Source organism: Petaurus breviceps, unplaced genomic scaffold (assembly GCF_028583685.1).
Source record: "Petaurus breviceps papuanus isolate PSGF00001 unplaced genomic scaffold, PetGlider_PUasm1.0 220, whole genome shotgun sequence".
NCBI classification, from domain to species: Eukaryota; Metazoa; Chordata; class Mammalia; order Diprotodontia; family Petauridae; genus Petaurus; species Petaurus breviceps.
Window position 1 is genome coordinate 4,245,350 of NW_027185876.1, and position 27,086 is coordinate 4,272,435.

A 27,086-nucleotide genomic window follows, 5' to 3' on the forward strand; every position below is an offset into this window, starting at 1 on the left:
GGGAGGGAGACAAAATGTGAAACTCAAGGAATTGTGCAATTGAATCCTGTAAACTAAAAGGAAACAAATTAATTAAAAAAAAAAGTGGAATGCAACCATGTCCTCTGACTCAAGAGCCCATGCACTTTCCCATGCAGGTAGCCTCAGAGTAATTGCAAAGGGATAAGAAAAAATTCTTCTAACATAATCTAAAACTAGACATGAAACAGAATAAGAATAAATGTAAACTATTGCATTTTGGTTCAAAAAATCAACTAACCAAGCATCAAGTGGTCTAGATAAAACAGGATAATAGTCCTTAGGAGAAAGTCTTAGAAACTTTCAGTGACTGAAAAATTGGTATGAATCAACAGCATGATGTAGCTGCTAAAAAGGCTAATTTAATCATCACTGATAGAAGTATAGCATCTAACACAAGGACTCCAATAATTTCACTTCCCTGGCCAGACTGTCAGGAATATTGTGTTACATTTTTGGAATGGGATTTTAAAAGGCCCAGAGTTACTCTAATGGCAAAGGGTCTGAAAATATCAATCAAGTAGTAGTCGAACAAGAAGTAAAAAAGGGTTGTTTGCCTGGAAAAGATAAAACTTAAGAGGATATACGTAATATTTTCACCCAGACTAGTGAATTTATTGGTATAAAAAACTCAGGTGAGGAAATGTCTCTACCAATGAAGATCAGTAACTCCCAACTGAAATAGAAATGATGTGATAGAAAACAATATGAAATAAAGTGGAAAGATAGGTAGGAGTCAGATTCAGAAGGGCCAGACAGAAGTTTGTTTGTTTTTCTTTTAATTTTGTGAGGAGAGGGTGAAATCATCAGTTATGTTTTTGATTGGTTTGTTTCCTGGAAAATCACTGGCAGTAGATTGGAGAATATAGAGACTAGAGTTGGGGAGACCAATCATAAACTTTTACAGTAGTCTAAGAAAGAGGTGATGAGGACCTGAACTAGAGTAAAGTTTGTGTGAGTAGAGAAAGGAGAAGGTTACAAAATATTTTGTGCAGGTAGGATCCAAAAGACCAAGGATTGGAGAGAGACAAAGGGCAATGTCGAGGAGGTGACCTGAAAGATATTTGGAGGTTCCTTCTTGTTCAGTCCCAAAGTCTGATTCCAACTCTAAGATGATTGATTCATTCAGTCTATTCTGTCATTCTAGTACTATCGGAATAGTAAATTGAATGTAGCTGCTTTGATTGCTACTAAATTTAATTCCATCAGACTACCCTGCTAAGAGGATGAAAAGAACTCTAGCTATGACCTCTCTGAGTCCAGGTTCTTATGGGAACATTGAGTAACACACCAGATATAAGTTCATCGTGTTTGCTGTCATTGACCTTGAAGATCATTATTCTGAGACTGGTATTCCATGATTCAGAATCATGTATCATTGCCAACAGAATATCCTTGTCCAGGAGATGGGCTTTTATGGAAGTAAGTAGTTTGGTATCATTGAAGCACTGATCAGTTTTCCAGTATACTAGCTCTCCAACCCAATGTGCTCTTTTAGGTGTTGAAGGAGAAGTGGTTATGAACCTTTGAAACTGAATGTTGTGAGATTATAATGGCCAACCAAGCTTGACCTCCAAGAAGAGACATGAGAAGACACCCCCCTGTTCCTTTACAGAGGAGCATATAACCAGATTTTCTTTTTATGTGTTGACTTTGCTAATTTTTTGCTATCTTTTTTCTTTTTTAAAGGGACGGCTCAGCTTTAGGAAGAGGAAAGCTGAAGCATACAGGAGTATTATTATAGGTAATGTAAAAATAAATTACATCAGCAGAAAGAAAGGGAGGGTATATGAACCTTGGGACAGGTGACTGCTCCACGATAGAGGGGAGAAAAGTTAAGTATAGTCTGATGTGCACCCTGGTTTTTTAGGAGTATTCATTTTAAAAGGTTCAGAGAAAAGATAGGCACAATCCAAAGGCTTGACATTTGGTGGGAGGAGTCAGCCTATGAAGGTTGGTGAATGAAATACTTTTGATACAAGCAGCAGTGTTTCTGATGAGGATGGAAAGGGATGAGGTGTTTGAGGAGCCCGTTGTGGAAGCTCAGGGATTTCAGGGAATCACCAAGTTTGTTTATTTTTTTTTAAAGGCATGTAAAGGGGGTGGCCAGGTAGCATAGTGAGTAAGAGCACCAGCCCCAGAGTCAGGATGACCTGGGATCGAGTCCGGGCTCAGACACTTAGCACCCACCCAGAAACACCTGGTCATGTAACCTTGAGCAAGTCACTTAACCCCAATTGCTTAAAAAAAAAAAAAAGGCATGTAAAGAACATGGAAATAAGAACAAGTAAGTCAGCATAAATATTAATGACAGGGTCAGCACTGCAAGAATAATGCCAAGAGCTCTAAAGCCAGATTGAGCAGAGGCTAGTGCTGAATACTGACAATGAAAAGGGTGTTGTAAGCTATGTTGGGGAACAAGAATCAATGATGATAATAGAAGCACGGCTTAGAGTGGATGGGCTGATGATATGGTATTATTATGAGAAGGCCAAACGACTCAATTCTTGGTTATAAGGACATGGGAGGAAACTAGGTGATACAATGGATAAAATGCTACCCTTGGAGGAGGAGCTGTCTGAAACAGAGGTTAAGTGACTTGCCCAGGATCACACAGCTACTAAATGTCTAATGCCAGATTTAAACTCAGATTCAGTTCTCTAGCCACTGTGTTACCTATCTGTCTCTGAAGGCAAGAAGATCTAAGTTCAAATCTTGCCTCAAACACTAGGTATTAGACCCTGGGCAAGTCATTAACCTTCATCTGCTTCAGTTTCTTCATCTGTAAAATAGAGATATTGGAGAGGTAACTTGAGTCAGGTGAACCAGCAGCTCCTTCAATAGCCCTGAAACAGTACTGACTTTCCAGCCTAAATCTCTGGTGATGTACTCAGCTAAGTCCCTTGGATCCTGGAATGCAAAAGAAACCCTAATATCAATTCAGTCTGATCTTTTGTTTATGAGTGTCTGGCTCCCAGTTTGGACTTTGCCCCTCTTCCAAGGAGGGATTATCCTCCTTTCTCTCTGTTTACTACCTATACAGGTTGGTACTGGAGGGTGGGGTTAAGCAGGACAAGGAAAAGTAAATAGGACCGTTTTCTTTTCTGCAGCTGTTGACCATTTTCCTAGGCAATGCTTGTTTCCGTTCTTTACTACTTCTGTCAGTAAGTCAACAAACTTCTATTAAGTGGCTGCCATCTGTCAGACACTGCTCTTTCCAAGCCAACATTATGCTTGGCTGCCAGGTTTTCAGTGCTCTGTAGTACATGTAGTCTGGCTGAAGCAGTTTGGGGGCTTGCTCAGTCTCCCTGTTGTGGTGACTGTACTCCATCAGTTTTGTTTCTTCGAGGAAAGGGCACGAACTTTACTTTTACCCATTTCTCCTTTCTCAGAGTTAATAACTTCTTCAAATAGAATGGTCAGAAGCTGATAGGGTCAAAGTTTCTTCTCACCTTTAGCTTTAGTCATTTAATTTGGAATTTACTTTGATATTTGCCTCAATCAGCACAAAGACAGATGATTCTAAAATGATTGCTACATGTTACAAAGCACTTTCTGTCTATCAAGATAGAATAAGTTTCCTTTTATTTTTTTTAATACTTTATTAACTTCTGATTTACATCATTAATTTCCACCAGATTTTGAGTTACAAATTTTCTCTCCGATTTTCCCCTACCCACCACCCCCAGAATAGCAGTCCCACAAGCTATCCCCTCCTCTAATCTGCTCTCTCCCATATCTTCTCCCATACCCCCTGAGACTTTTTCAGTAGGGCATGGTGGATCTCTATGCCCCAGTGCCTGTATGTCTTTTTTCCCAATTACATGTAAGATAGTATTAATAATAGTGTGTGTGTGTATATATATATATATATATAAAAATATATATATATTCCAACTTCCCTCCCCCAGGCTGCCCTCCCTTCCATAATCCCCCCCTCATCCCCTTTTGGGATCTTTTTCAGGAGGTGGATTCTTTCAACCTCTATTTTGCCTTCTGGTTCTAGAACATCAGGGCAATTTTCCTTGAGAATTTCTTGGAGGATGATTTCTAGATTCTTTCCCTGATCATGGCTTTCAGGTAGACTAATAATTTTTAAATTATCTCTCCTGGATCTATTTTCCAGGTCAGTGGTTTTTCCCATGAGATATTTCACATTGCCTTCTATTCTTTCATTTGTTTGGATCCGTTTAACGTCATCTTGATTTCTCTTAAAGTCACTAGGTTTCCTTTGCTCCAGTCTAAATCGGAGGGAAAGATTCAACTCATTGAGCTTTTGAGATTCTTTTTCCATCTGGCAGATTCAGCTTTTCAAGGCATTCCTCTCCTCATTGCCTTTTTGAGCCTCTTTTGCCAATTGACTTAGTCTGTTTTTTAAGGTGTTATTTTCCTCAGTCAGCCTCTTATTTCATAATTTTCTTTCATCGTTCTCATTTCTTTTCCCAATTTTTCCTCCACTTCTCTTATCTGCTTCTTAAGGTCCTCTATGCCCTGTAACCAGCTTGTATTTTCCTTTGAAGCCTTTGGTGCAGGAGTTCTGACTTCACTGTCTTCCTCCTGTTCCATGCTTTGCTCCTTTTTGTCCCCAAAATAGGAGTATAATGTTGGAGTCTTCTGTTTGTTTTGTTTCCTTTGTCTAGTCATGTCACCCCTCAGTCACTTGACCCCTGGGCTATTTGCCACAGTAGGACTCTGCCACCAGACAGTGGAGCTTTCGTCCCAAATGCTGGGGTTTTCTCAGCTGCTGGAGGTATTAGTTGGGTGCCCTCTCTGAGGCCTCCACACAGTCTGGCAAGCTGGACACACACCCCAGGACCTCCACCCTAGACTGCAATCCAGATCCAAGCAGGTTAAAGCAAGAGCTGGTTGCTTGGTCCCCCTACACTCTGCAGGCCAGGGGCTGAAACTGCCACATGGTGCCGGCTGCATGGCTGCGGCTTCTCAGCAGCTTCTCACCCCGGGGGCAAAAGCCACACACTCCCACTTACTGTGTCCCAAAGTCCACATTGCACTGACCTCTCACTTTGTCCTTAGTATCTTTGTGTTGATAAATCTGGAGATGGCCACAGCTGCTGCTGATCTGGAGTCCCTCTGGCTGGTAACTGGACCCAGAGGGCTCTGGAGGAGAAAGTGAGGCTAGTGACTTTTCACAGCCCGCCTCACTTAAATCTAAGTCAGCTGCAAGGCATGTCACGCTTTCCCGGATATCACAGCCCTCTTCCAGAACTCAGGACAACCTGTGAGTTCTCTTCTCCCCTCCCCTTCTCTCCCTTCTCCTGAGAGTGCTCTGCCTACAGGTACATTTTGATGGCTGAAACCCTTTCTAGTTAACTTTGGTTTTACTGACTAGATTTCTTTCTCAAAGACCAAGCCTAAATCCAGTTCCCTCTGGAGCTTATAGATTGGATTAGAACTCATAGATTGATAGATATAGATATAAATCACAAGTCCATGAGACATGTGTTACCACTGGATTTATTACAAGAGAAATGAACAGGTAACAACTTCATTACGTGAAGGTATGATGGCTGCATCAGTGTGAGGTCCCCATGTGTTTCACCCCTGTGTGTCAATTGATGTTGTATCCAGGAGAGCATTTGCTATGTGTGTTTCATTAACAGTGCCAGGTGTGTGTGTGTGAAAATATTTCTGAACTGCTCCAAATATTCTAAACCTAGTCAGCCGCATTAGAGAGTAAGTGTGATAAGGCTGTACCTTGGGTTACGGTACCAGAAAAATTCTTTCTAATCCTATTCTCTGCCTTCAAGATGTGCTTCTAAAGGAGTTAGAAACATCAACATACACTTACTGTTCCGTACTGCTCTCCTCTCCACAAATGGCTAGCACCAAACTGGGTACATAGAACCTGGGTTAGAAGGGAAAGGAAATATATTGTAATGGAATGACTACCGACTTTGACATCCAGGAAATGGGGTTCAAATTCTGCCTCTTGCGTGATCTGTGCAATCTTAGTAAAAATCACTTGACATTTATGAGTCCTAGGTTCCTTATCTGTAAAATGAAGGAGCTGGACAAAGGTCCCTAGCTCTTAAATCTACATTCCTATGAATCTATGATTTCAGTGGTCAACTAATCCAACCCATCCTACACAGGAATCTCCCTCAACAGGATTCATGACAAGTGCCCGCTGGGAGTGTCTGTGTGATCCCAGGGCCATTTTGTAGAGTCTAGTACCAGACCAGAACTTTTCTCACCCCTTTCCTGTCACTCCACCACCAACTGGCCTGCTGTCTCTTTCCATGTCCATGACTTGTCTGGAACACACTCCTTTCCCCCTCTGAATCTTGGAATCCTTAGATTCCTCCCAAACCTTGCTCAGATGCCACTTCCTACATGAGGCTTTTCCTCATTGTTCCTATTCCTCTCTTTGGAAAGACTTTGTATTACTGGGTAGTTTCTTAGGTCCCTTCCTCCTCTAAATTTATTATCTTAGGGTCCTAATTAAAAATGATTATTAATAACCAATGATTTAGGACATCCAGAGCCCTCCCCTTTTTTCCAAACTCTTGGTTTTTAAAAATTCAGGTTCTTGAAGGACATTGCTGATAATGAGATTGAACTCCCAAATAGAGAAGCCATAGAATTCTGCTCAGACTTGGGTGGGGCATAAATTCTTTGAATAGATTGCCCAAGGCTGGGGATGGTCTGGGTATAGAGATAAATCTCTCTGTCCAAGGGTGACAGGATGTCACTCTCTGCCCCTCATTGTAATATTCTTTCTCTCTTTAATTGTTGACTAATCAAAGTTGATTTAAATCTAGGTCTCTGACATCAGATCTAGCATGCTGTTTGAGCTAAGCTCTTGCTGTGAGGAGAGAAGTACTGTCTTATCTAAACATTTCCCCTCTAAAGGATTTTCTCCTATGCAGGCTTTCCAGATAAAAATCATCTGTTCTGTTATTTCTATAATGCATTAAGGTTCACAACTACTTTCCCCACAATGACCTTATGAGGTTGGTAGCACAAATATTTTACACCAAAAGGAACTGAGAAGTTAAGTGACCCTCTCCCCTCCCTCCCCCCCCAGCCTTGTAGGTATTAAGTGTCAGAGTCAGAATTCAAACTTTGGTCTCCAAGCACTGTGTGATTCACTGTGACATCAGAGCTTTCACTCAAATGGGGAAGACAATATGTATGCAAGATACATACCAAGTAGAAGGAAGGCCCAAATAGCCACTGGCACCAGGAAGAATCTATTGAAGGTGACTTTTTCCATCTATACACCTGCAAAATTAGGGTTTACAATTCTAAAAGGAAAAAAAAAGTCTTCTTGGTAGGTGGTGAGCAGATATTAAGAATAACAAATGCCTAGGTATGGAATTCTAATTCATGGGCAATGAGCCAAGGTGTCAGGTGGGAGCATCTATCCATCCCCATAGTCTCTGCCCCTACTTGGCATGCTGCTTCTGTGGCTGGCTCAGTCATAGCAGCTGCTGTTTATGGGAAAGAAAGCTCTGATGACTGGGTCAGGAGCTCTCATTGGTTTCCCCTTCCCCCCCCAATCTTGAGACCTGCCAGCTACTTTGAGGATATCCTGTAGGGAAGTCAAATTTTATTTTTTTAACTGTTCAAGGTCTAATTGATGATGTGGGAGCACCAGTCTTTTTCCATTTCAAACAGAGAGTTTGTTGTGCCAGGAATAACCTCCCACCCCCACCCCCATCCCTCCCTGGAGTCTGGCTTTCCTACTGATGTGCAGGGGGATTTCCAAAGGTAATTCCCATGAAAGTTAATGGGAGGTGCACGCTTGGACCTCAATGGGAGAAATGTAACTTGTCATCCTGCCATCCATACAGACCAATATGGAAATCATTTTTCCTGTTATGGTGCAGATCAGACTTTCTGGATTTTGAAGCCAAAACCCTTAAAGCCCTCCTCTAGCTTCAGGCATGTAGGTACATCCAGTGACAATTCTGGAAATCACACTAAAGGGCATTTTTTCAGTAAAGCCAGGGCCTGGTGAAAGGCTAGATGTAAGATGTCTAGGAGAGGAATTCAATTAGACATACATTTCTTAAGTGCATACTGCATGCAGGGCACCATGGGTAAGCACTGGGGATCTGGAATGGAGAGGAAGCCTAGAGCATAGGCCCCCTCCTACAGGAGCCGCTTCTGATCTGTCCTGTCTGTTAGTCATCTTTTTTCTCATGAAATTAATCTAGAATTCCTTTACAATTAGTAGTTCACTCTCCCTCTTAAAATTACTCTAAAATTACCTATGATTTCTCTAGCATAGGAAACTCCAGGTATGGAAACAACTTTCACCAGTGAAGATTGTCAGCATATCAATTGAGAGAATTGCCTGGGACATTTAAAGATTAAATTGATTGCCTGAGCTCAGAAGTGTCAGTGCATAAGGAGGGAAGGACTTTGAACCCAGTTTCTTGATTCATCCCCCTTCATACCACTTGATAGCAGTTTCTCCTTAGAACAATGAGATCCTAGATGTACAGCTTGGAAGGTACCTCAAAGGCCACCTACTCCAACCCTCCCTCCCCCAATCATTTTACAGATGAGGAAACTGAGACCCAGAGTGGTTAAAGACTTGCCCATGGTCATACCATGACAGACATAAGCAGAATTGGAACTCAGGTCCTCTCCTTCCAGAGCTGGTACCCTTTCCGCTGTACCATGCTTCCTTCCTATACATTGGACTTACTTATCTAAACATGCTGTGCTCTAGCCCTTTCCCCTCTGGAATATAAACTCCCTGAGGGCAGAAATTATTTAGTCTGGGGCTTTGTATCACCTATGCTTTTGTGTAAAGTCCTTACAGTATTATGCTAGGACTCTAATAAATGTTTGAATTAGATGGAACAAGGGACTTGTTCCCAGGGACTTGGCCCTCCAGTGGGATAACTGAGTAGTGCAAATGTTGAGCAAGGGATGAGTGACACCCAGAAACATTTTTCTTCTTGTGGGAGCTGTTATCAGCGTGTCAAAACATTTTGACATTAATCTTAATTGATGAGCTCTCTCTATCTATAGCAAGTGCCCAAGCCTCCCATGCATTTCAAGGAGATCTCACCAAAGGTGAGGGACCCCTTCCAACAGAAACCTGTTGATTTCAAAGTTATCAGAGCTAAAGGGAGATTTCTGACATTTTTTGTTCAGGTAACAAATCTAAAACCACATGCCTAATGAGGGTCTGTAATTTATTATTTAACTCCCTCAGAACATATTTTAAACAGTTAGCTCAGATTTTTTTTTCTGATTCAAGGAAAAAGAAGAAAGGAAGGAAATAAGTATTTATTAAGTGCCTGACTTTGTGACCCATAGAAAATCATTTAACCCTTTTTGCCTCAGTTTCCCAATTGGTAAAAATGAGCTGGAAAAGGAAATGGCAAACCACTCAAGTATCTTTGCCAAGAAAATCCAAAAGAAGGGGTTGGGAAGAGTCATACTCAACTGAAAAACCACTGAGCAGCACATGCCAGGCACTGTGCTAAGAGCTTTATGCTTTTTATTCTAATCTGATTTGATCTTCATAAGAACCCTGGGAGGTAGGTAGTATTATTAACCCCATTTTACAGTTGAGGAAACTGAGGCTGAGTGACCTGCCCAAGGTCACACAACTGAGGCCACATTGGACCTCAGGAAGATGAGTCTTCCTGACTCCAGTCCTGGCATGCTGTCTACTGTGCCTCCTCCCTGCCAAATGGTAATAATAGGTGACATTTATTGAGGGGGCGGGGGGGCATAGGTGGCGCAGTAGATAGAGCCCCAGTCCTGGAATCAGAAGAGCCTGAGTTCAGATGTGACCACACTTACTTTTAACTGTGTAACCCTAGGCAAGTCACATAACCCTGTTTGCCTCAGTTTCTACATCTGGAGAAGGAAATGACAAATCACTCCAGTTATCTTTGCCAAGAAAACCCCAGAAGAGGTCACAGAGAGGTAGACATGACTGCAAAATGACTAAACATCAGCAAAACATGTATATAGTGCTTTAAAGTTTGCAAACTTTCAACAACCCTATAAGGGAAGGGCTATTATTACCCATGAGTTTAAGAGCCTTGCTCAAGGGCTCCAAAGCTTGTATTAAGTGTCTGAGGAAGGATCTGAATTCAGGTCTTCCAAAGCCCAGATACAGTAATCTGTCCACTACACCACTGACTATAGTCAAATGGAGATCTTGTGAGGCAGGATGGAAAGGGTGTTGCAACTGGAAATAAGAGGACCGAAGTTTGAACGCTGACTTTGTCTTTTGCTACACATTACCATACCTCGGGCAAAATATTGAATCTTCCTCTAGAGGAAAGAGGTTCTTCAACTGTAAAATGAAGGGGCTGGATAATCTCGGACCTGCTTTCCAGTTTTCAGTTTGTGACATAATCAAAGAGCTTATGTTTCAAGGCAAGCTGATCTCTGTGGCAGCCATAGGAGTCATCCAACCCCTAGCCCAGGAAATATTCTCAGAATTGCTGGCTCTTTTAGAAGAGGGCTGGATGAATTGAACATCTTTGATGAACTTTTATTAAATTATCTGGCTACCAGTTTGAAGACCTCTAGAAGATGTGATACTGAGTTAGAAATGGAATTGGTAAAAACAATCCATGTCATCCCAAAACAGCTTGGAATAGAAGAGGAGGAAAGAAATGGGTTTATAGCAGCAAGCTGATTGAAAAGTAATTATTTCTCTTTTTTTCCCCCTCAGTTTAAATTCTCCCTGTGACAGTGAGTTTGTATGGCCTAGCTTACTAAATTGTTCCATAGTAAGAGAGGTGTCCAGGGATTACACTATTTTTAGAAAGAACCAGGATTTTTGAAGTGAGCATCTCTTCCTGCATTTTTTTTTCTTCACACATCTGTTCTCCATCAAGCTCTCTGCTTTTCTTTGACTGAATCCTCAAGCCATTCCACAGATATGGCTTCATACATTTCTAGCATTCTGCTTAATGGCACGATATAACTGGGGGTGGGGGGAGGTGAGTATGAAGAACATTATTTTTAAAAAGGCTTATTTCTGAGAGTGAAAGCTGGAAAAGAATGTGCCTCTTCAAAGTTTTCTTGAAAAGAAAATTATTTTTTTTTCTTAACCAACTGGTGAGTGCAGTGGGGTCACCTAATTTAGAGTTAGAGAAGCTAGGTTCTAATCTCTACTCTAGCACTTGCTACCTATATGATTTTGGACAAATCCCTTATTTTCCCTATGCCTCAGTTTCCTCATCTGTAAAGTGAAGGGGCTAGAACTGATGAACATTAAGGCCCCTTCCAACCTTAACATCTATGATCCTACAATGGATAACCTTGGTTAAATTACATAGAAGCTCAGATTGACAACTACCCAGATCATCTGATTAATTCACTAATAATTACTTTCTGCTCATAAGATATAGATGGATGGATGGATGGATGGATGAATGAATGGATGTATGGTTAGATAGATGGATAAATGGATGTATGGTTAGATGAATGGATAGATGGAGGGATAGATGGATGGATGAATGGATGGAGAAAGCAATGGATAGATTGATAAATGGACAAATGAATAGATAGATGGATGGTTGAATGGAGAGAGTAATGGATATGGGTAATAATGAATGGATGGGTAGAAGGATGGAGAGAACAATGAATAGATGGATAAATGAATAGATATATGGATCCATGGTTGATCACGGTTGATGGTTGGATATGGCTGAATGGAAGGATAGGTAGATGAAGAGAGCAATGGGGGAAGAGAGAGAGAGAGAGAGAGAGAGAGAATGAAAATGAATGAATTGTAATATTGCAATACTGGCTAAATCTCAAAAAATGGGTTGTTTGTTGGTGTTAATGAGGTCAAGGTCCTCAGTGCAGTTAGTTTTATTCTTTTCCCCATAGGCACTTAATTTTGGCCAGGTGACTTGAAAATGAGTATAAATTCACTGCTACTATTAGAGAAACCCCCAGAAGAAAAAATTTCGTATATGCCTGAAAACATATTCATTCATTTTCAAAAGGTACATGGATCCACCTTGGGGACCTCAGTTCCTTATTTGTTAAATGAGGGAATCAATCAGTGAATCAATCAATTGACACACATCTATTAAGAACCTACTTTGTTCCATGCATTGGACCTTGGAGATACAAAAAGAAAAATGAAACACTCTGCCCTCAAGGAATTTAGATTTATATGAACTTTAATGTCCTTCTCTGTTCTAAATCTATGCTCCTATAGCCCTATATCAGTTTCTTGGGATTCACCTAAATATCTAAGATCATAGTTATAGAACAGGAATAGATCTTAAAGGCTATCTATTCAAATCTCACCCACCCACCCCTCATCCTTTTTTTTTTCTTTTTGGAGGGGGGGAGGTAGGGCAATTGGGGTTAAGTGACTTGCCCAAGGTCACATGGCTAGTTTTCTGTTAAGTGTCTAAGGCCAAATTTGAACTCAGGTCCTCCTGACTCCAGGGCCTTGGTGCTCTATTCAATGCAGCACCTAGCCATCCCTCCACCACCCATTCTCCAGCTGAGGAAACTGAGATCCAGGGAAGTAATTTTTCCCAAGGTTAAACAGACAATAAGTATCAGAGATAGGATTTGAATCCATGTTGTTTGACTCCATAATCAGAGTCTAAACCTGAGACTGGCTTGCAGGATCTTAGTTTTAAAAACATTCACCATGAAAAAGACTGAGACCCCCAAGGGTTTTGCACAGCAAAATGAGAATTAAACAAGATCCTTACTATATACATATAGTTAGCTTTACTCTATGTGGCAGATGTAAGATATAGTTAAGATCTGAGTTCAAATCCAGCCTCAGTACATATTGTATGATCTTAGCAAGTCATCCAACCTCTAGATTACCTCCATTTCCTCATCTGTAAAATGGGGATGATGATAATGATAAGACCTACCTTCTAGCATTGTTGTGAGAATAAAATGAGATAATATTTATAAAGCACTTTGTGAACCTTAAATTTCCACATAGATGCTAGCTACTCAAGGTATGGATTTTTTTTTCTTTTGAGGAGATATGTAGATTTCCATTCTAGACTCAGAACAGAAATTGGCAACAGATGAAACCAATCTGTTTTAAGTCTCTTAATTTGTTTCTTCACTATTTTTTATATCTCCGAGTTTTCTCCCAACATCTATGAGAAATGGAAATAATTTGGTTTTATTGATCTCTGGCTATAAACTGTACACTCTTAACTTTGAACAAAATCAGCTGTTGTCTATCAACCTATTAGAATTTACTAGGGTGATATTAAAGCCCCCTCCCACCCCTCCAATTATCCCCCTTTTGATGTGAAAGCATCTTGTCGATATTCATTTCACAATTGGGCCTAGTTGGTCAAATACCATCTGCCCAGACATTTACAGCCTGGAAAGCAATGCTTGCTGACCTCTTCCCATGAGGCAGTTTGGGAGATTATCCGTAGTTGGACCATAGTTTCAGGATCTTCGTCTGGGAATGTGTAAATCCCACCCCTGGATTTACATGTGTATTCAGCAAGAATATATCGGAAACCTCACACCTTTATTTTGTTACCCTTCCTATAGCACAGACAAGTTTAACTGCATTCAAGACCGGTGGGGGCCAGGTGGTACTTGAATTCCCAAACACTTAAATGTCTGGACGACCTCAGGCAAAATCCCTATTGCTAAAATGACATAGACTGTAATTTGGTGGTGGGGAAAGCAGACAATTGTCCACATTATTTAAAATTGTGTTTATGCTTAAATTCCTTGGATTTTAATAAAGCTGCAAATTCAAAGTTTATATAGTATTGGCTACTTCCTTAGGCAACAGCATTGAAAGTTCACTTTTGAGAAATCACCCCAATGGGCCCCATCAGCTACCTCCTCTCCTCAGAAAACCCCCAAACCTGCCTTCACTTAGAGCCTGAAATTTGAAGTACTCTTAATGGAGAGCAGACCGAAATATTTCCCAATGGATTTGAACTGAAGCCAAGGAGGGAGGAACGATGAAAGGAAGGCCTTTCTATGAAAGGTTTATTGTCCACTCTTTCTATAGATGCCGATTTCTCAACAACAGGCGACCAGCATTTTCCCAAACATTGATACAGCCTTCTCAACTCCTCCTGGCCCCATTAAACAGGTCTTTTTCTTCAAGAATGCCAGTCATCTAGCCTTTGACCCTCTGGATAGCCAAACTCCATTCATGTCCCCCCCAATATAAAGTGTAATTATAAAAAAGAGAAGGGGGAGGGGGAGGCAACCAGGTCTCTCCTCTCTATTGGAAAAGTACTTGAAATTCCTGGCATTCCTTTCCATTTAATAGCCTGTTTACTTAATCACTGGCTTATTAGGATTAACACAAGTCATTGCTTCAAGCTCATTTAGGGACAGCACACTTGCCTTGCCTTCTCCAGATGGCAGGATTCATTCCCCACCCCCACTGCCCCCCTTTTTTTTCCCTTTAAACCCAAATGCTTAAATTTGAAGCAATTCACTGTAAAGAGGGATAGGTAAGCCAGGCTCAATTCATCATTCAGCCAAGTGTCACTTTAATGAAGCATTTTAATCTATATGTTAGTAAGGTTATTATTTAAAAGTTAGAGACTATAAGCAACAAGAAGTCCTCCATTTGTGATCAGGAACCAATGCCACTACATTCCTAGTGTGAGAATTGAGTGATTTTTCTGGTTCTACTTCTAGGGGTTTTATTGATGCCTTTCCCCCCTATTCATAGACAGTGCCCTTTCCAAAGTTACCAATGATTTCTAAAGTGTCAAATTCAATGGCCTTTTTCTCAATCCTCATCCTCCTTGACCTCTCTGCAGCATTTAACATTACTGATCACCTCCTCCTGGAAACTCTTCCCTCTATGCTTTCTTTAAAAAAAATGGATATATTTTATTTCTTTGCAATCAACAAGTATTTATTTCTTCTCCCTCTGCCCATTAAAAAAAAAGGAACCCCTTATGACAAGCATATTCAAAACATATTCCTGAATTGACCGTATCTAAAATTTTGTGGCTTATTCTGCGCCTTAGATTCATTTCCCCTCTGTGAAGAGGTAGATGGATTAGCTAATATTTCCATCAATGGATGTCTTCCATCTCCTGACCCACACTCTCATGCACAATAAATTAAAAGGAGTTTTAAATGCCTAACATTTAGTGCCTGGTGATTCTATTGTACCCACTTCACAGACTGTACTTGTGTGGGGGAGTGAAATAGTCTATTTCAAAAGGCTCTAGGCTGCTATAAGGAAAAGCCACTAGTTGTTATTATCCTATGTATCGTTTCCTCATTCTGTCCTTACTGCAAGACTGTCTAATCTTAATTCCAAAGTTTTCTCCACTGAGGAGATAGAAGCAGTAATTTCCAGTTTGTAATTTTTTTTTTTCTGAAATTACCAGACTGTCTAGGAAAGCATAGAGGGTACCTTGCACTCCGCCTGCATTCAGGTCCTGTGTTTGAATCTCAGCTCGTTGATCCTGACAAACCACTTCACCTTCCTTGGCCTCAGTTTCCTCACCTGCAAAGTAAGCTTTGCCTAGATGCCCTCTGAAGATCCCCTGCCAGCCCTAAATCTATGAGTCACACTCAAAAGTTAGGTAAATATTTCTTTATTAAATGATTAATTCCATAAATAAATTTTTTTCACTGAATATAAAATTAAAATCATTTACAACTTATTCCAGTATTACATTTTTTTCCCAAGAAAAGCTACATTTTTTTTTGATAAATAAAAACATTCAGTCTTAAAACAGCTGGTTTCTGTTTGCAGTTCAGATGCAGCTGGTACATCATAGCTGCCGATGGGGCTCACACTCACAGAGTGCCACATCAGGGAAGGGTGGGAAATTCTCCAATTTGCTTCTGGAAAAAGGGTCAAAAAGTCTTCAGGTGTCTGACTAATCACATCGTCTCTTTTTATAAAGGCAGAGAGAGAGAAGTATGTTTACCAAATAATTTACAAACAGAAAGCAGAATGTTGTCGACATAACAGGCTCCAAAACGAAGCAATAAAAACGTGCTCCAATAGTATGAAGCATTAAGTATTCTCAAATCTCGGTTGCCTTAGTGTCCATCTGCACAGTGCACTCGGAAGTTTCAAAAATACCTTTAAGGTGACTCAAGAATGAGCAAGGCGTCACTTCTACAATAGGGTTCCTTCCCCCTCCCCTGTCCCACCCCATCCCCACGGGTCTCGGTATTTCCGATTCTGACACTGCCTCCCCTCAGTTTCCCACACCAGGCGAAAGGGCCGTTTAGTCCCTAAATTTGTGAATGTCATTGAACAGCCTGTAAAATGGGAACGTGCCCTCGTTGGCGTGCGGGCAGTTGTAGACGCATTTGCAAGACTGGATCATCATGACGTTCTTGGTGACCAATTCCCCGTCCTCGCAGCGGAATCGGACCTTGACGGTCCTGGTCTGCTGGGGCGTGCAGCACCTCCCATCCACGCAGCTACCGCAGTATTTGGGCCGGTACTTTTTGAGGCTGGTGCATCCCGCAAAGGTAAAGTTCATAGGCTCGGCAGCTTTCCTCGTTTTGTTGCATTTCTTTCCTTTCTGCAAGAAGAGGTGGGGATAAAAATAAAGTCAGGAATTATTTCTCTGGGAAGAAAAACCATGGCACGTGTGCCTGGTAACAATTTCCATGAAGCTGGGCTTCCAACTATTAAGTTAGAAACTGACCTTGAGTGTGCTATACGCAGTCTGGCCACAGGGGCGCACTTCACAAATTCTGGTTTCTTTAACCAAGCGGCATTGGGGGTTGTCATTGGTTACTCGGGTCGAGACACCAGTTCCACAAGTCTTGGAGCAGTGGGACCATGAAGTTGTTTGAACAATGCATTTCTGGCTATGAAACAGGTTATATATGATGCGTGGCTCCGATCCAAAAACTATAATGGGAGTGGGGAGGAGGGAGAGAAGGGAAAGAGAGAAGAGGGTTATTATAAGTTTTCAATGGTTCACTATGCACATAGAAAGAAGCAGTTTTTAAGCATATAACAGTTTAAAACTAATAAGAAGTCATTCAAGTACTCCTTTCACAAGTCTCAGCGTCTGCTTACCAGGGAGTTGTTTCAGAGGGGTGCCTCCTTTTCCGATGGCAATTAACTCGTTGTTTCTGGTGAGTTCAGTTTCAGAGGCTCCTATTCCAAGCCCCTTGCCCGGGAAACCGTCTATCTCATCCAGGACATCTTTGGCGACATCGTCATCACACACCCATTCTTCACAGCACTGTCCGGCCACTTTGACCAGCCGGGGGTTGGTGCAGCCCAAGTTGGGAAGAGCCAGTTCTTGTGGGCACAGAGGAATGCACCCCACCGCCCCGTCGATACATGTGCACTGGTGTTTACAGTTGGGTTGAAAACTCTCACCATTTTGGTATATTCTGGAGTTATATTCACAAGGTCTACCCTCGGACTGGGCTGCAGAGATGACCAAAAAGGGGGGGGGGGTGGGGAGAGGAGAGAGAGAGAGATAGGGTTAACATTCCCAATCGCTGCTTGAAACTCCTACGTATTTTCTGCTCTGTTAAATTCAATTTATGGTAAAGTTCCCCTACAATTCCCTGGAGACCCAAGACTAGAACAATAAGTTAGTCAGGAATCACTTTTCCGTATGGGCTTTTAGCGGGGCCCAGACATACTGAATTGCATTCCAGACTGCTGAAATCATCTGCCTTTCTGCCAAGCTACCAACAACAAAGCATAGCCATACATGGCCTCAGTGTGACCAAACTTCTGGACTCCAGGGGGCTATTATTATTGTTATTGTTGTTGTTGTTTTAGGAGGCCCAAACCGCAAGCATCTCACCTCTGCAGATTCCCTTCAGAGCTGTGGAACTGGCGCCGAAGTTGCATTCCAGACCCTTGGTGTGGTCGCAAGGCTGAAGTTTACTGCAGTCTTCGTTAAGCTGTTTAGCACAGACTTTGCAGCATCTGCAACCGTCCAGAACCAGCCCTACTCCTGGGGCACATTTGGGTACCTCGAGGGGACACTGGCAGGAGGCTGGACAGGTGGAGAGCGCCTGAAACGGGAAAGAAACACGGTGAAAAGACTGCAGGTTGCAAAATACCCCGGGGGGGAAGGGAGATCTCAAGGCTTCGATCTAACGCAAAGCTCCGACCAGCCCAGAGTGGCTGCTAAGGTGGCCAAGTTCACTATAGGGGATAGAACGTCCCTGGGAAGGTTTCAAGGTTTGCAAGGGACAGGGGAGGCTTGCTACAAAAAGTCTGATCCTCTTTCCCCCCTCCCCACCCAGGACTGTGGTTTGGGACAGACTGGGGACAGCGTAGGGGACCGGGATAGAGGAGGAGGGAAGCAGACAGTTAGAGTACTGCAAAACTTACCAGTCTGGCTAAATGGAACAAGGTGACGGCAAAGGCGAGACTTCTGGCTGCCTGGGTGTTCATTGTTGGGCGCAGGAATAACCCTCGTGCTATTGCAGCAAAAAGGAAAAGAGAAACAGGAAAGGCTAACTTCGGGCTGAGCCTGACAACTCTTGAGCCCGGACTTGAAGGCTGGTGCTGGGCTCTGGATCTTCCCCTGGAGAGAGGGTTCAATGATCAGACTGGGCGCGACTTCTTCCTCGGAGATCGGAGATGAGGCGCAGCGAGAGTGGCCGCTGCGGTCTACTTGCAGCTGCCGAGGTCACCCAGCTCGCTTTCGGGGGAGATTCTCTTGCAGTGTGCGGAGGAGCAGAGGACTGCGCCTTTTATATCCTGAGCCCAGCGCCGCCGCGTGTATGCAGCTGAGTGACGTAGGCGCTGTCTGAGCGTTCCAGAATTCTCAAACATCTCAGGAATGTTTCTTTGGCGCGGGCTCCTTCCAAGCGCCTCCCCTGGCTTCCTTGCACCTTTTTGTCCCAGACCCATCAAGAAAACAGTCCATTTTTTCCACTTTAAATAACCACTTAGATCTGGGAGGATTTTCCTTGCTGGAGGCTGGGGGGGGGGGGACGGGGGGTGTGTTATGCAGAGTGGGGAAAGTGATGGCCAGAGTAATGGGGAGCAGGGAAACAGATAAAGAACTCTCTGGGGGTTGGAAGGTGGGAGGATTCGAGAGGGAGGAACAAAAGTATATTTGTTTGCGGATTTTTCTTTTAATAGGCAGGCTCCTAAAGCTTTCGTCCCTGGAAGGCAGCGAACGGTTTTATTTACACTGAGAGGCAGAGTAAAGTATCTTTTCAACCTTGGGGGGGGGGGGGGGTTGGGAGGGAGAAAGGAGGGGGAAGACCGGGAAGGAGAGGAAGTCTCTCTGATCCATGCATGTATTCATTACTGAACGTGTCCCAGATCTTTAGCCTACTGTATATGAGTCAAGAATGCCTATTGCAGATTAACACTGGCATTTATGAATGAAAATAAAACAATGAGCTATTTCCCATTGTCGGGCAACCTCTTAAGCAAAGCTCTCCTCTCCTCTTCGACTCCCATCCCAAGCTTGTTTAGGTTTGGAGATGCCTACTTTTGTCCCAGCTTAGTGCCTGGACTTGCAGTTCCTAGATGAAAATCTATAGTTTCTTGGGGAGAACTTTTTAACTGCCGTATACTTCAAAGATACAGTAGAAAGTGTCAGCCCTTCCTTTTAGCCCAAGTTGTAGAAGAAGAGGAGCTAACCAGGAACTGAAATGATGATTTCTAAATGATGTTTACTTCAAACACTCACAGGTTTTATAAGAATTCCAGTTTGGACTACACTCACAACTGTATTTTACTGAATGCCTGGAGGTGAAGGGGGAAGGGAAGGGGAAAAGAGACAATTCCCACCTAGGAATCTGCCCCTTAAGTTGAAATTGACAATATTGTGAAAGCCTTACCTTGGCATCTCTTGGACTGGAAACTTTCCTTCTCAGGGCAATTGCATTGAACTGTCTAGGCTTATTTTTAAATACGGTATTGGGAAATAAAAAATGTTATTTTAAAAGGTACTAGCTAGCTGTGTCATTTTTCCGAGACAAAAATAGCCTCACATGGTTTATAAATGTTATATTCTACCTTCTGCTTTGTGAGTAAAGACCCTGTGAATGCAGTCTACTCACTGAATATCAACAACACCCTGAGTGAATTTTATGGATATGTTAAAACTGTAAAAAATCAACCTCAGGTCTCATCATTTTGGTGGACCATGTACAAATAATTAAATCCAAATCCTTTAATACATGCTACTGGAGAAACTACACTTCTTTTCATTTTTAGGTCTATTCTGCATAAAAATAAATAAGCTAGCCAATTCAGCAAGGTAGCCCCTAGGTATTCAAAGCCAACACTTCTAGGAAATATTGAACTTTTCATGACCTTTATTATAGCGGACAAGGGTAAGCTATTAGAACAAACTGCACTTTTCCCTTGAAAATGAAGAGTCGAATTTCCCACATCAGGAAGTGTTCCTTCTCCATACCTGATGATGTATTTGCTGTAATGATGGGTCCTGATTTAAGGCTATTAGAGACAAATGACTCTATTCAATAAAATCAAATGTTAAAGTGTAGGCCAATAAGTGAAGGAAGGTCTAGGCCCTGTTCCCATTCACAACCAAACCCATCCTTTCTGCTAAGATGTTGCTTTCTCAAATTTGATTCCTTTAACAGTATTTTAGTTAATGAAGGGACTCAGGAGGGGTGGGGTGGGAATAGGGGGGTAGGAGGAAGGCTCTGAGAGAGAATGGATCCTGAGGAGAAGAGTTTCTGGCTTCTGTTGTGGCGTCTTTTCTATTTGACTTCATGGCTGTAAGTGTTTCCAGATGGTGAATCAGACACCAGACGTAACAATATTTCCATATTTGGTATAGCAGTAGCCTGCATTTTTAACATTTTTCTGCCTCTGTTATCCAACCACAGAGCATTCTCGACAGCTTTAAATGTTGTTAAATATAGATTTCACTTCTGTTCCCAGGGCAGGAAATTCTTCGGAATTCCTTGTTTTTCACGCAATCATGCTTTAAAAGAAAATAAGAGTGGAGAATCCAATTGGTTGTATATAACCTATTCATTTATTGGTGATGGGGGGAGGGGTGGGGAAAGAAGGCTGATCTGCTCCACCACAGCACTAAAAAAAAAAAAAAAAGCCTACCATACCAGGGATTCTTTGAAAAATCAGATTAAAGTTTCTGACACAGGGTGTGTGGGCTTGTTGCTTTAGTTTTCTACAGGATGGTGGAAGACTAGAGTCTGCCTGAGAGGAGAAACTAAGAAACCCCTCCAGCCAGCCGCCCATGAAAAAGCAAGAAGGGTGGGGTAGAGAAAGGGGAAGAGGGGCAGTAGGGGGAAGAGAGAAGCATCGAGAGAAAATGAGGGGGTGGGGGGAGCTAGAGGGGTGGCTGCTATTAACCTGTGTGCATAGTATTACCATACAGTATGTCCTGTGTGCAACTGCGAATGAAGGATAGGCTTTTAGAAAGAGGAAAAGCCGCAGCTCCACACGTTCCTGTCTGAAGGATGGTCCAGAAACCCCAGACGTCTCGTCGCCTTCTCGTTTCCACCTCTGAGAGAACCAGAGAAGATCGTTTCATGTTGACGGACTGGGGGAAAATGTGCAAATGTTTATGGGTAAGTGTTGCTTCGGGTGCTAATTCTGCTGGATTTCTTTCTTTTTTTTTCTTTTCTCTTCATATGGTGCCATTTTCAGGAATAACGGGAAGCCTTGTTTCCTTGGGCTGTGAGCCACAGAGAAGGAGATTGTCTTCTGCAGCTCCTTCCTGACTTGGGGGTGAGCTGTGGGGACAATTCTTGCGTTACTGATGCCAGGGGAGTACAAAGGATCAAAAGAAGGGGCCACTTGTGTGGCTGGTAGAAACTTAGAGTAATAATAATTCTGAATTGTTTTCCCAGTCATAACCCCCTCCCCCACTCCGCCACACACATATACCCAGGTATGCATCTATTTCGGCCGTATACATGCTTATTTACAAATTGCACACATTCACACGTATAGCCAACTTTTTTATTTGGGAATGGTTCAAGCCTCTCCCCCCACCTCCCGCCCAAGAATTGAGCGTCTGTTGACTCATCCCCATCCCTCCCTACTCAAAAAGACCATTAAGGAAGAACCCTAGAATCAATTCCAGGTGAAAACAGTATTGGGAATCGAGGAAGAGGAAAATACCAAGAGAGGGGACATCTTTTTTTATAGGAGCACAGTTTTAGAGTGGGAAGCGACCTTAGAAGATTATATAGTAAAGCCGTCTCATTTTACAGATGAGGAAACAGATTTTGGAGAGGCTGTGACTTTCTCCAAGGTCACAGTACGTGGATTTGAAACTAAAGCCTCAGACGATGCGACCCAGCGCTCTTGAGCAGTTGTAAACCTTCCCAGCCCCAAATCCCCCCACGAGCATCTCTGGGCTCTGAAGTCACTGCGAGTTCCAGCGACCGACTCCTTAGATTCAGTATTCCGCTCTATTGTATGCTGTGGGCTTCTCTGGTGCTTTCGTGAAACTAACTTCTCTCTGGGGCTGCACGCACTTTGGTCTTGGCTTCAAGCCGGCTGCAGCCGTCTAGGGGAGCGCAGGCAGACAGGCTGACCGTCCGCTGCCGGCCCGCGCCTCTCTCTCCAGACGCTGTCAGTGAAGCTGGGGCGCGGAGGAGGGGTTTCGGGGTTGGCAGGTGCCCCCCTGCTGGAAGAAGGCACGTTGCCCGCCCGCCCGTCGGGGGTGGGTGGGGTGGAGGAGCTGGCGGCGGCAGGCAGCCGGCCCGGCCCCCTTTTTCATTTACAATTTTGCTAGGAGGAGACACTCTCGTTGCCAGAATCCGAGATTTCCGGCGGTGCTAGGTCCAGGACATTTCCAGCCCCGGCCCATATTTGGTGAAAGTCTTGAGAGGCTCCGTCATCCTCCGACGCGGCTAGGCGGCGGTTACAGCCAGGCCCTTTGAGATACCGCTAGAAATCGCGGGCCTTTGACCCTGCTGCATTCCTGAAAATATGGGTCGCCTTGGAGAACCCAGGGCCTTCCTCCTTCCTCTCCGTCCCCCCCCCTCCCACCCGTGCCTCAGGGGACCCATCCTCCGGCCTGGGAGTGCCTCCAGTTTGGAATCTGCCAAGCACGCAGTTTTTTCTTTCCATTCCAAGAGTCATTTCATCATTTAAAAAAAAAATCACACAAGGGATATCCTGAGGAGGGTTCCCTCCCTTCCCACCCCTTTGGGGATCTCTCCTGCGTATGTCAAAAATTCGCCGGGCTGGGGGTGGGGAGGGAATCCCCTGCTTGATGGTAGGGCCGTTTCCTTCCCTTCCTCCCTCCCCCCATGGTAATACACGCGTCCTCGCCCGCTTATGGGCTGCCTCCAGCTTTAAGGCCTCGCAGGTCTGGTTTGTCTCATGTATGAGCCTGGGACTGGGCTTTGGTTCATTTCCCCCCACTTCCCCTCTGGTAACACAGCTTCCTCAAAACAATCCGTTGCTGTTCTGTCCTAGGTGGCCAGGTTCTGGAGTACTTAGAGAAGTCTGAATGATTTTCTGCGTCATTTTCTTAGGCAAATGCCTTCCCCTTTCAGATAAACATTCTACACAGTACTTTGTATTGCACTATATACTCTTTACCTAGTTAATTACTTGTTGTTTCCCCCTTCGGAGTATAAGGTCCTTGAGGGCAGAAACTGTTTTTTGCTTTTCCTTATATGACTTGTGCTTAGTGCCTGGTGTTTAACCAAAGGTCCTTGACTGACAACACATGTCCCACCCAAGATTCGATTTGGGGGATTTACGGAAATGATTGGGGGGGGGGGGGAGATTTTGACACTGGATTGTCATTTTGCCCAATGACATACGAAAATGGTACAAATCGGTAGTTTGGCTTTGCCATCCGTCCACAATCTCTCTTGTTTATCAGTCTCACCTTCCCCCCTCCCCACCCCAAACTCCTGGCCTTCTTCCCTCCCTCTCCCCCACTGCAATAACCTGTCTCATTAGAAGTCCTTTCACAGTCCCCTATCAAAAAATTTACCTGTACCGAGACCCAACTATTTTGTTTCCAGTCACAAAAGACTTCTGGCAAATTACTCAAGCTCCGACATTAATGGTGGATGATGCTACTGTCATTCTGGGGGTGTTTGTATTTTAACAAGAAATTCCTAGAGAATCGGTGCTCTTAACTGAAAGAAAGTAATCTCTCGAAGTAGAATTTCAGGCACCATAAAGGCTAGGTTGTATTGGTGTTGGGGGGAGGCGGGGCGGGGACACTTTTTCTCCTACCTCTCAAAGCCCGTGCTTACTACGTCTAGTAATAAAGCTAATAATGCCAGGCAGAAGCTGCAAGCGAGTGTAGAACCGAGACAAAAGTTACAGGTCTCCTGACTCTACCTGTTCTTAAAATATCTCTTGGCTATATATAACCGCAACACATGTGATGTCCAGCGGATAGAAATTTATATTCATTAATAAGGCCTGGGACTCTTGAGATCTGTTTGTCAATTTTAAGTGGACTTTGGCTCCTGATAGGGTTTTTAAATGTTTTGTTTAGAGCATTGCTTAACCCTTTTTTGGGTGTTGTGGACCCCTTCTCAGAATAATGATTTTAAATAATTGAAGGAAACATTCAACTTCAGTTGGAGGTTAGTGGAAATAACGTTTTTTAAGTTCCTTTTTTAAGTCTTCCTGGACTCTCTGAAATCAGAAGTCTGTGGACTTCAGTAAAAGAGCCCCTGGTTTAGAGGAAGCCCAGTAAAATAGAGGGAGAGTCAGCTGTTGCATCTGGAACACCTGGGTTCTAATCCTTTCTCTGAACCATATTTGTTGTGTGATCTTGGGAAAGTCACTAAAATGTTTAGTGCCCCAGATAAATCTCCAAAGAAAAGTTTGAAAGCAGATGTGTCAATTGGTAGAGGGATTTTTCTCACTTTGAGTTCCCTGTATCACTGAAACCATAGGTTTGGTCCAAAAGAAAGTGTTGAAGGGATCAACACTGCCACCCAACTCTTGCCTGACAGACCGTCCAATGTTTAAAACCTGTTCACAGATTCACTAAATCTCATACTTTACCCATTCCCATAAAAAATTTTTCTGGCCCCTTCCCCCTCCCTATCCTTTCCCCTTTCTTCCCCACCCCCAGTAATGCTGTAAGTATTTGGCATTGCCTTAGAAACTTCCCAGAATGTATTCTCAACACATCTGTATCCAATGGGAAGTATATCTAGCTGTTTATTTCCTTTCTTTGGCAGCAGTCCATAGGAAACTGGGCATTTTTCATTCCCTACCTTTCAGAATTTTTTTGTTTTGTGATAATGTTAAAGTGTTTCATAGGAACAGACTTGGAGACCCCTCTTCTACCCCACCCTGCAATGTGATGGGGCTAGATGTTCTGTAATGGTGACAGATCACCATCAGAACAAGCTGGCTTCACATCTGCGAGCTGAAAATTGACCTTGACCTCTTACATTCCACCGCCTGAGAGATTTTGTAATTTGTCCCTTACAAGGGAAAACAGATAGTAAATGCTACTCACCAGGGCTAAAACAAAACAAAGCAAAGAATCTGACAATGCTTCATGGCATCCTTCTAAAGGTAGCAGCATGTTGCTGTGGAAGGAGGACTTCCTTTAGAGACAGAGGACCTGAGTTCAAATTCTAACCTGGTACTTAAACCATGTGTGACCTTGGGCAAATCATTTAATCTCTGTGGGCCTCAGTTTCTTCATTTGTAAAAATGAGGGGTTGGACTAGATAGCTTCTGAGGTCCTTTCCAACTCTAGATTTATGATCCTAAGTCATTCATTCTATGTGTTGATGTGATGATGGAATAGAATTGTGTAGAGGAAATACCACTGGATGAGGAATAGGGAGCCTAGAGTTATAGCCGTAACTGCAATTCACTAGCTATCTTGTAGGCAAATAACTTTTCATGGGATCATAGATCTGGAGAGAAGCTTAGGGACCATCAATCCAGAACTCTTCTTTTACAGTGAAAGAAAGTGAGTCACAGAGTGGTATGGTGACCTGACCAAGTCACATGGCCAAAAAAACAACTCACCTTTGTTTAGTGCTTGAAGGTTTTCATGAGAGTAATAGAGGAGCCGGCCTCTGGAAAACCAGTCGCTAATGTGTACCAGGTGCCTGACTGGGCAAGCCACGTAACATGCCATCTATAAAATAGAGTTAAAATAACACTGACCAAGTGAGCAAATGAAAGGAGCAAATGAAATATAGAAAATGCTTTGAAAATTTTAGAGGACTATACAAGTGCTAGCTATCATTTTATTATTATCACCATCGATGACTATTTTAGCATCCAGGCAAATCTCTGACTATAAGTTGTTGATTTGTAGTGGTAGAGGGAATTTCCACACCAGAAATACCCTATATTGGTTTAATCAACAATCCTGTGAGATGGTAACTACTTTGCAGAAGAGGAAAAAGGTCAGCTGGCTAATGCAAAAGATAAGTTTGAAACCATTTCTATTAGACCATACTCCTCCCCAAAACTTCTTCCTAAAGTCTCCCTTTATTATACTCAGAATTATCCAGTCAATTCTTCATTTCCCACTCCACTGCCTGTGTTGGGTCCGCTCTGGAATACCTCCCTTTCAGCTTCCCTTTGTGTATTACCTTCTCCCAATAGATTGTAAACTCCTCGAGGGCAGGGACTTTCTCTTTCTTATTTGTATATCCAGCCCTCTGCCCAGTGCCTGGCATATAGCAAATGCTTAATAAATATTTATTGACTATGATTATGTCTGTACCATTCTGCCTTCATTGGTAGATAGCGGAACTGGCATTTAAACCCAGACCTTGTGACCTCGGATCCAGGGCAGCTAGAAGTAGAGTAGTAGACTTGGAATTGGGAAGCCCTGAAGTCAAATTCCACCTCCTATATGCTCTAGCAATGTGACCCTGGACAAGTCACTTAACTTCTGTCTGCCAGTTTCCTTACATGTAAAACAGAGATAATATTAATAGGACCTACCTCCTAACTTTGTGAGGATCAGATAACATGCGATATTTGTAAAGCACTTTGTAAACTTTAAAGTGCTACATAAATGCCAGCTATTATTATTATTAACCACCCTGAACCTCAGTTTCCTCATCTGTAAAATGAGGGAAGGATAGGGCATTGAGTAAGATAATCTGTAAGGTCCCTGCCAGCTCTAAAATTCAGTGATTCTCTCTCTTTTTTTTTTTTTTTTGGTCTTTTTGGAGGGGGG

The 27,086-nt window shown here is 42.9% G+C and overlaps 2 protein-coding genes across 2 annotated transcripts in view; one reads left to right on the forward strand and one right to left on the reverse strand.

Annotated features, from left to right (window-relative positions):
• The window catches only part of ZNHIT6 (zinc finger HIT-type containing 6), a 135,235-nt gene extending 119,711 nt beyond the window's left edge, over positions 1-15,524 (forward strand). The window contains exons 11-12 of the mRNA XM_069094581.1: positions 1,708-1,762; positions 15,357-15,524. Of these exons, the coding sequence (XP_068950682.1) occupies positions 1,708-1,724 (17 nt within the window). The 3' untranslated portion in view covers positions 1,725-1,762; positions 15,357-15,524. The remainder of the gene's footprint in view (positions 1-1,707; positions 1,763-15,356) is intronic.
• A 26-nt stretch (positions 15,525-15,550) lies between these two features.
• On the reverse strand, positions 15,551-18,678 carry CCN1 (cellular communication network factor 1). Its single transcript, XM_069094575.1, has 5 exons — positions 18,305-18,678; positions 17,769-17,982; positions 17,021-17,380; positions 16,641-16,849; positions 15,551-16,514 (listed from the first exon to the last, which is right to left on the reverse strand). The coding sequence occupies exons 1-5, from the start codon at positions 18,365-18,367 to the stop codon at positions 16,212-16,214; spliced, it is 1,149 nt and encodes a 382-aa protein (XP_068950676.1). The 5' UTR covers positions 18,368-18,678; the 3' UTR covers positions 15,551-16,211.
• Positions 18,679-27,086: the final 8,408 nt, after the last annotated feature.

Excerpts from the sequence above, each read along its gene's own strand:
- CCN1 (XM_069094575.1), bottom strand. The coding sequence starts at position 18,367 with ATGAACACCCAGGCAGCCAGAAGTCTCGCCTTTGCCGTCACCTTGTTC. Across the intron at positions 17,381-17,768 it reads TCTGAAGGGAATCTGCAGAG|CCCAGTCCGAGGGTAGACCT; the intron begins GTGAGATGCTTG and ends TCATCTCTGCAG. Across the intron at positions 16,515-16,640 it reads CTGCGTATAGCACACTCAAG|AAAGGAAAGAAATGCAACAA; the intron begins GTCAGTTTCTAA and ends CTCTTCTTGCAG.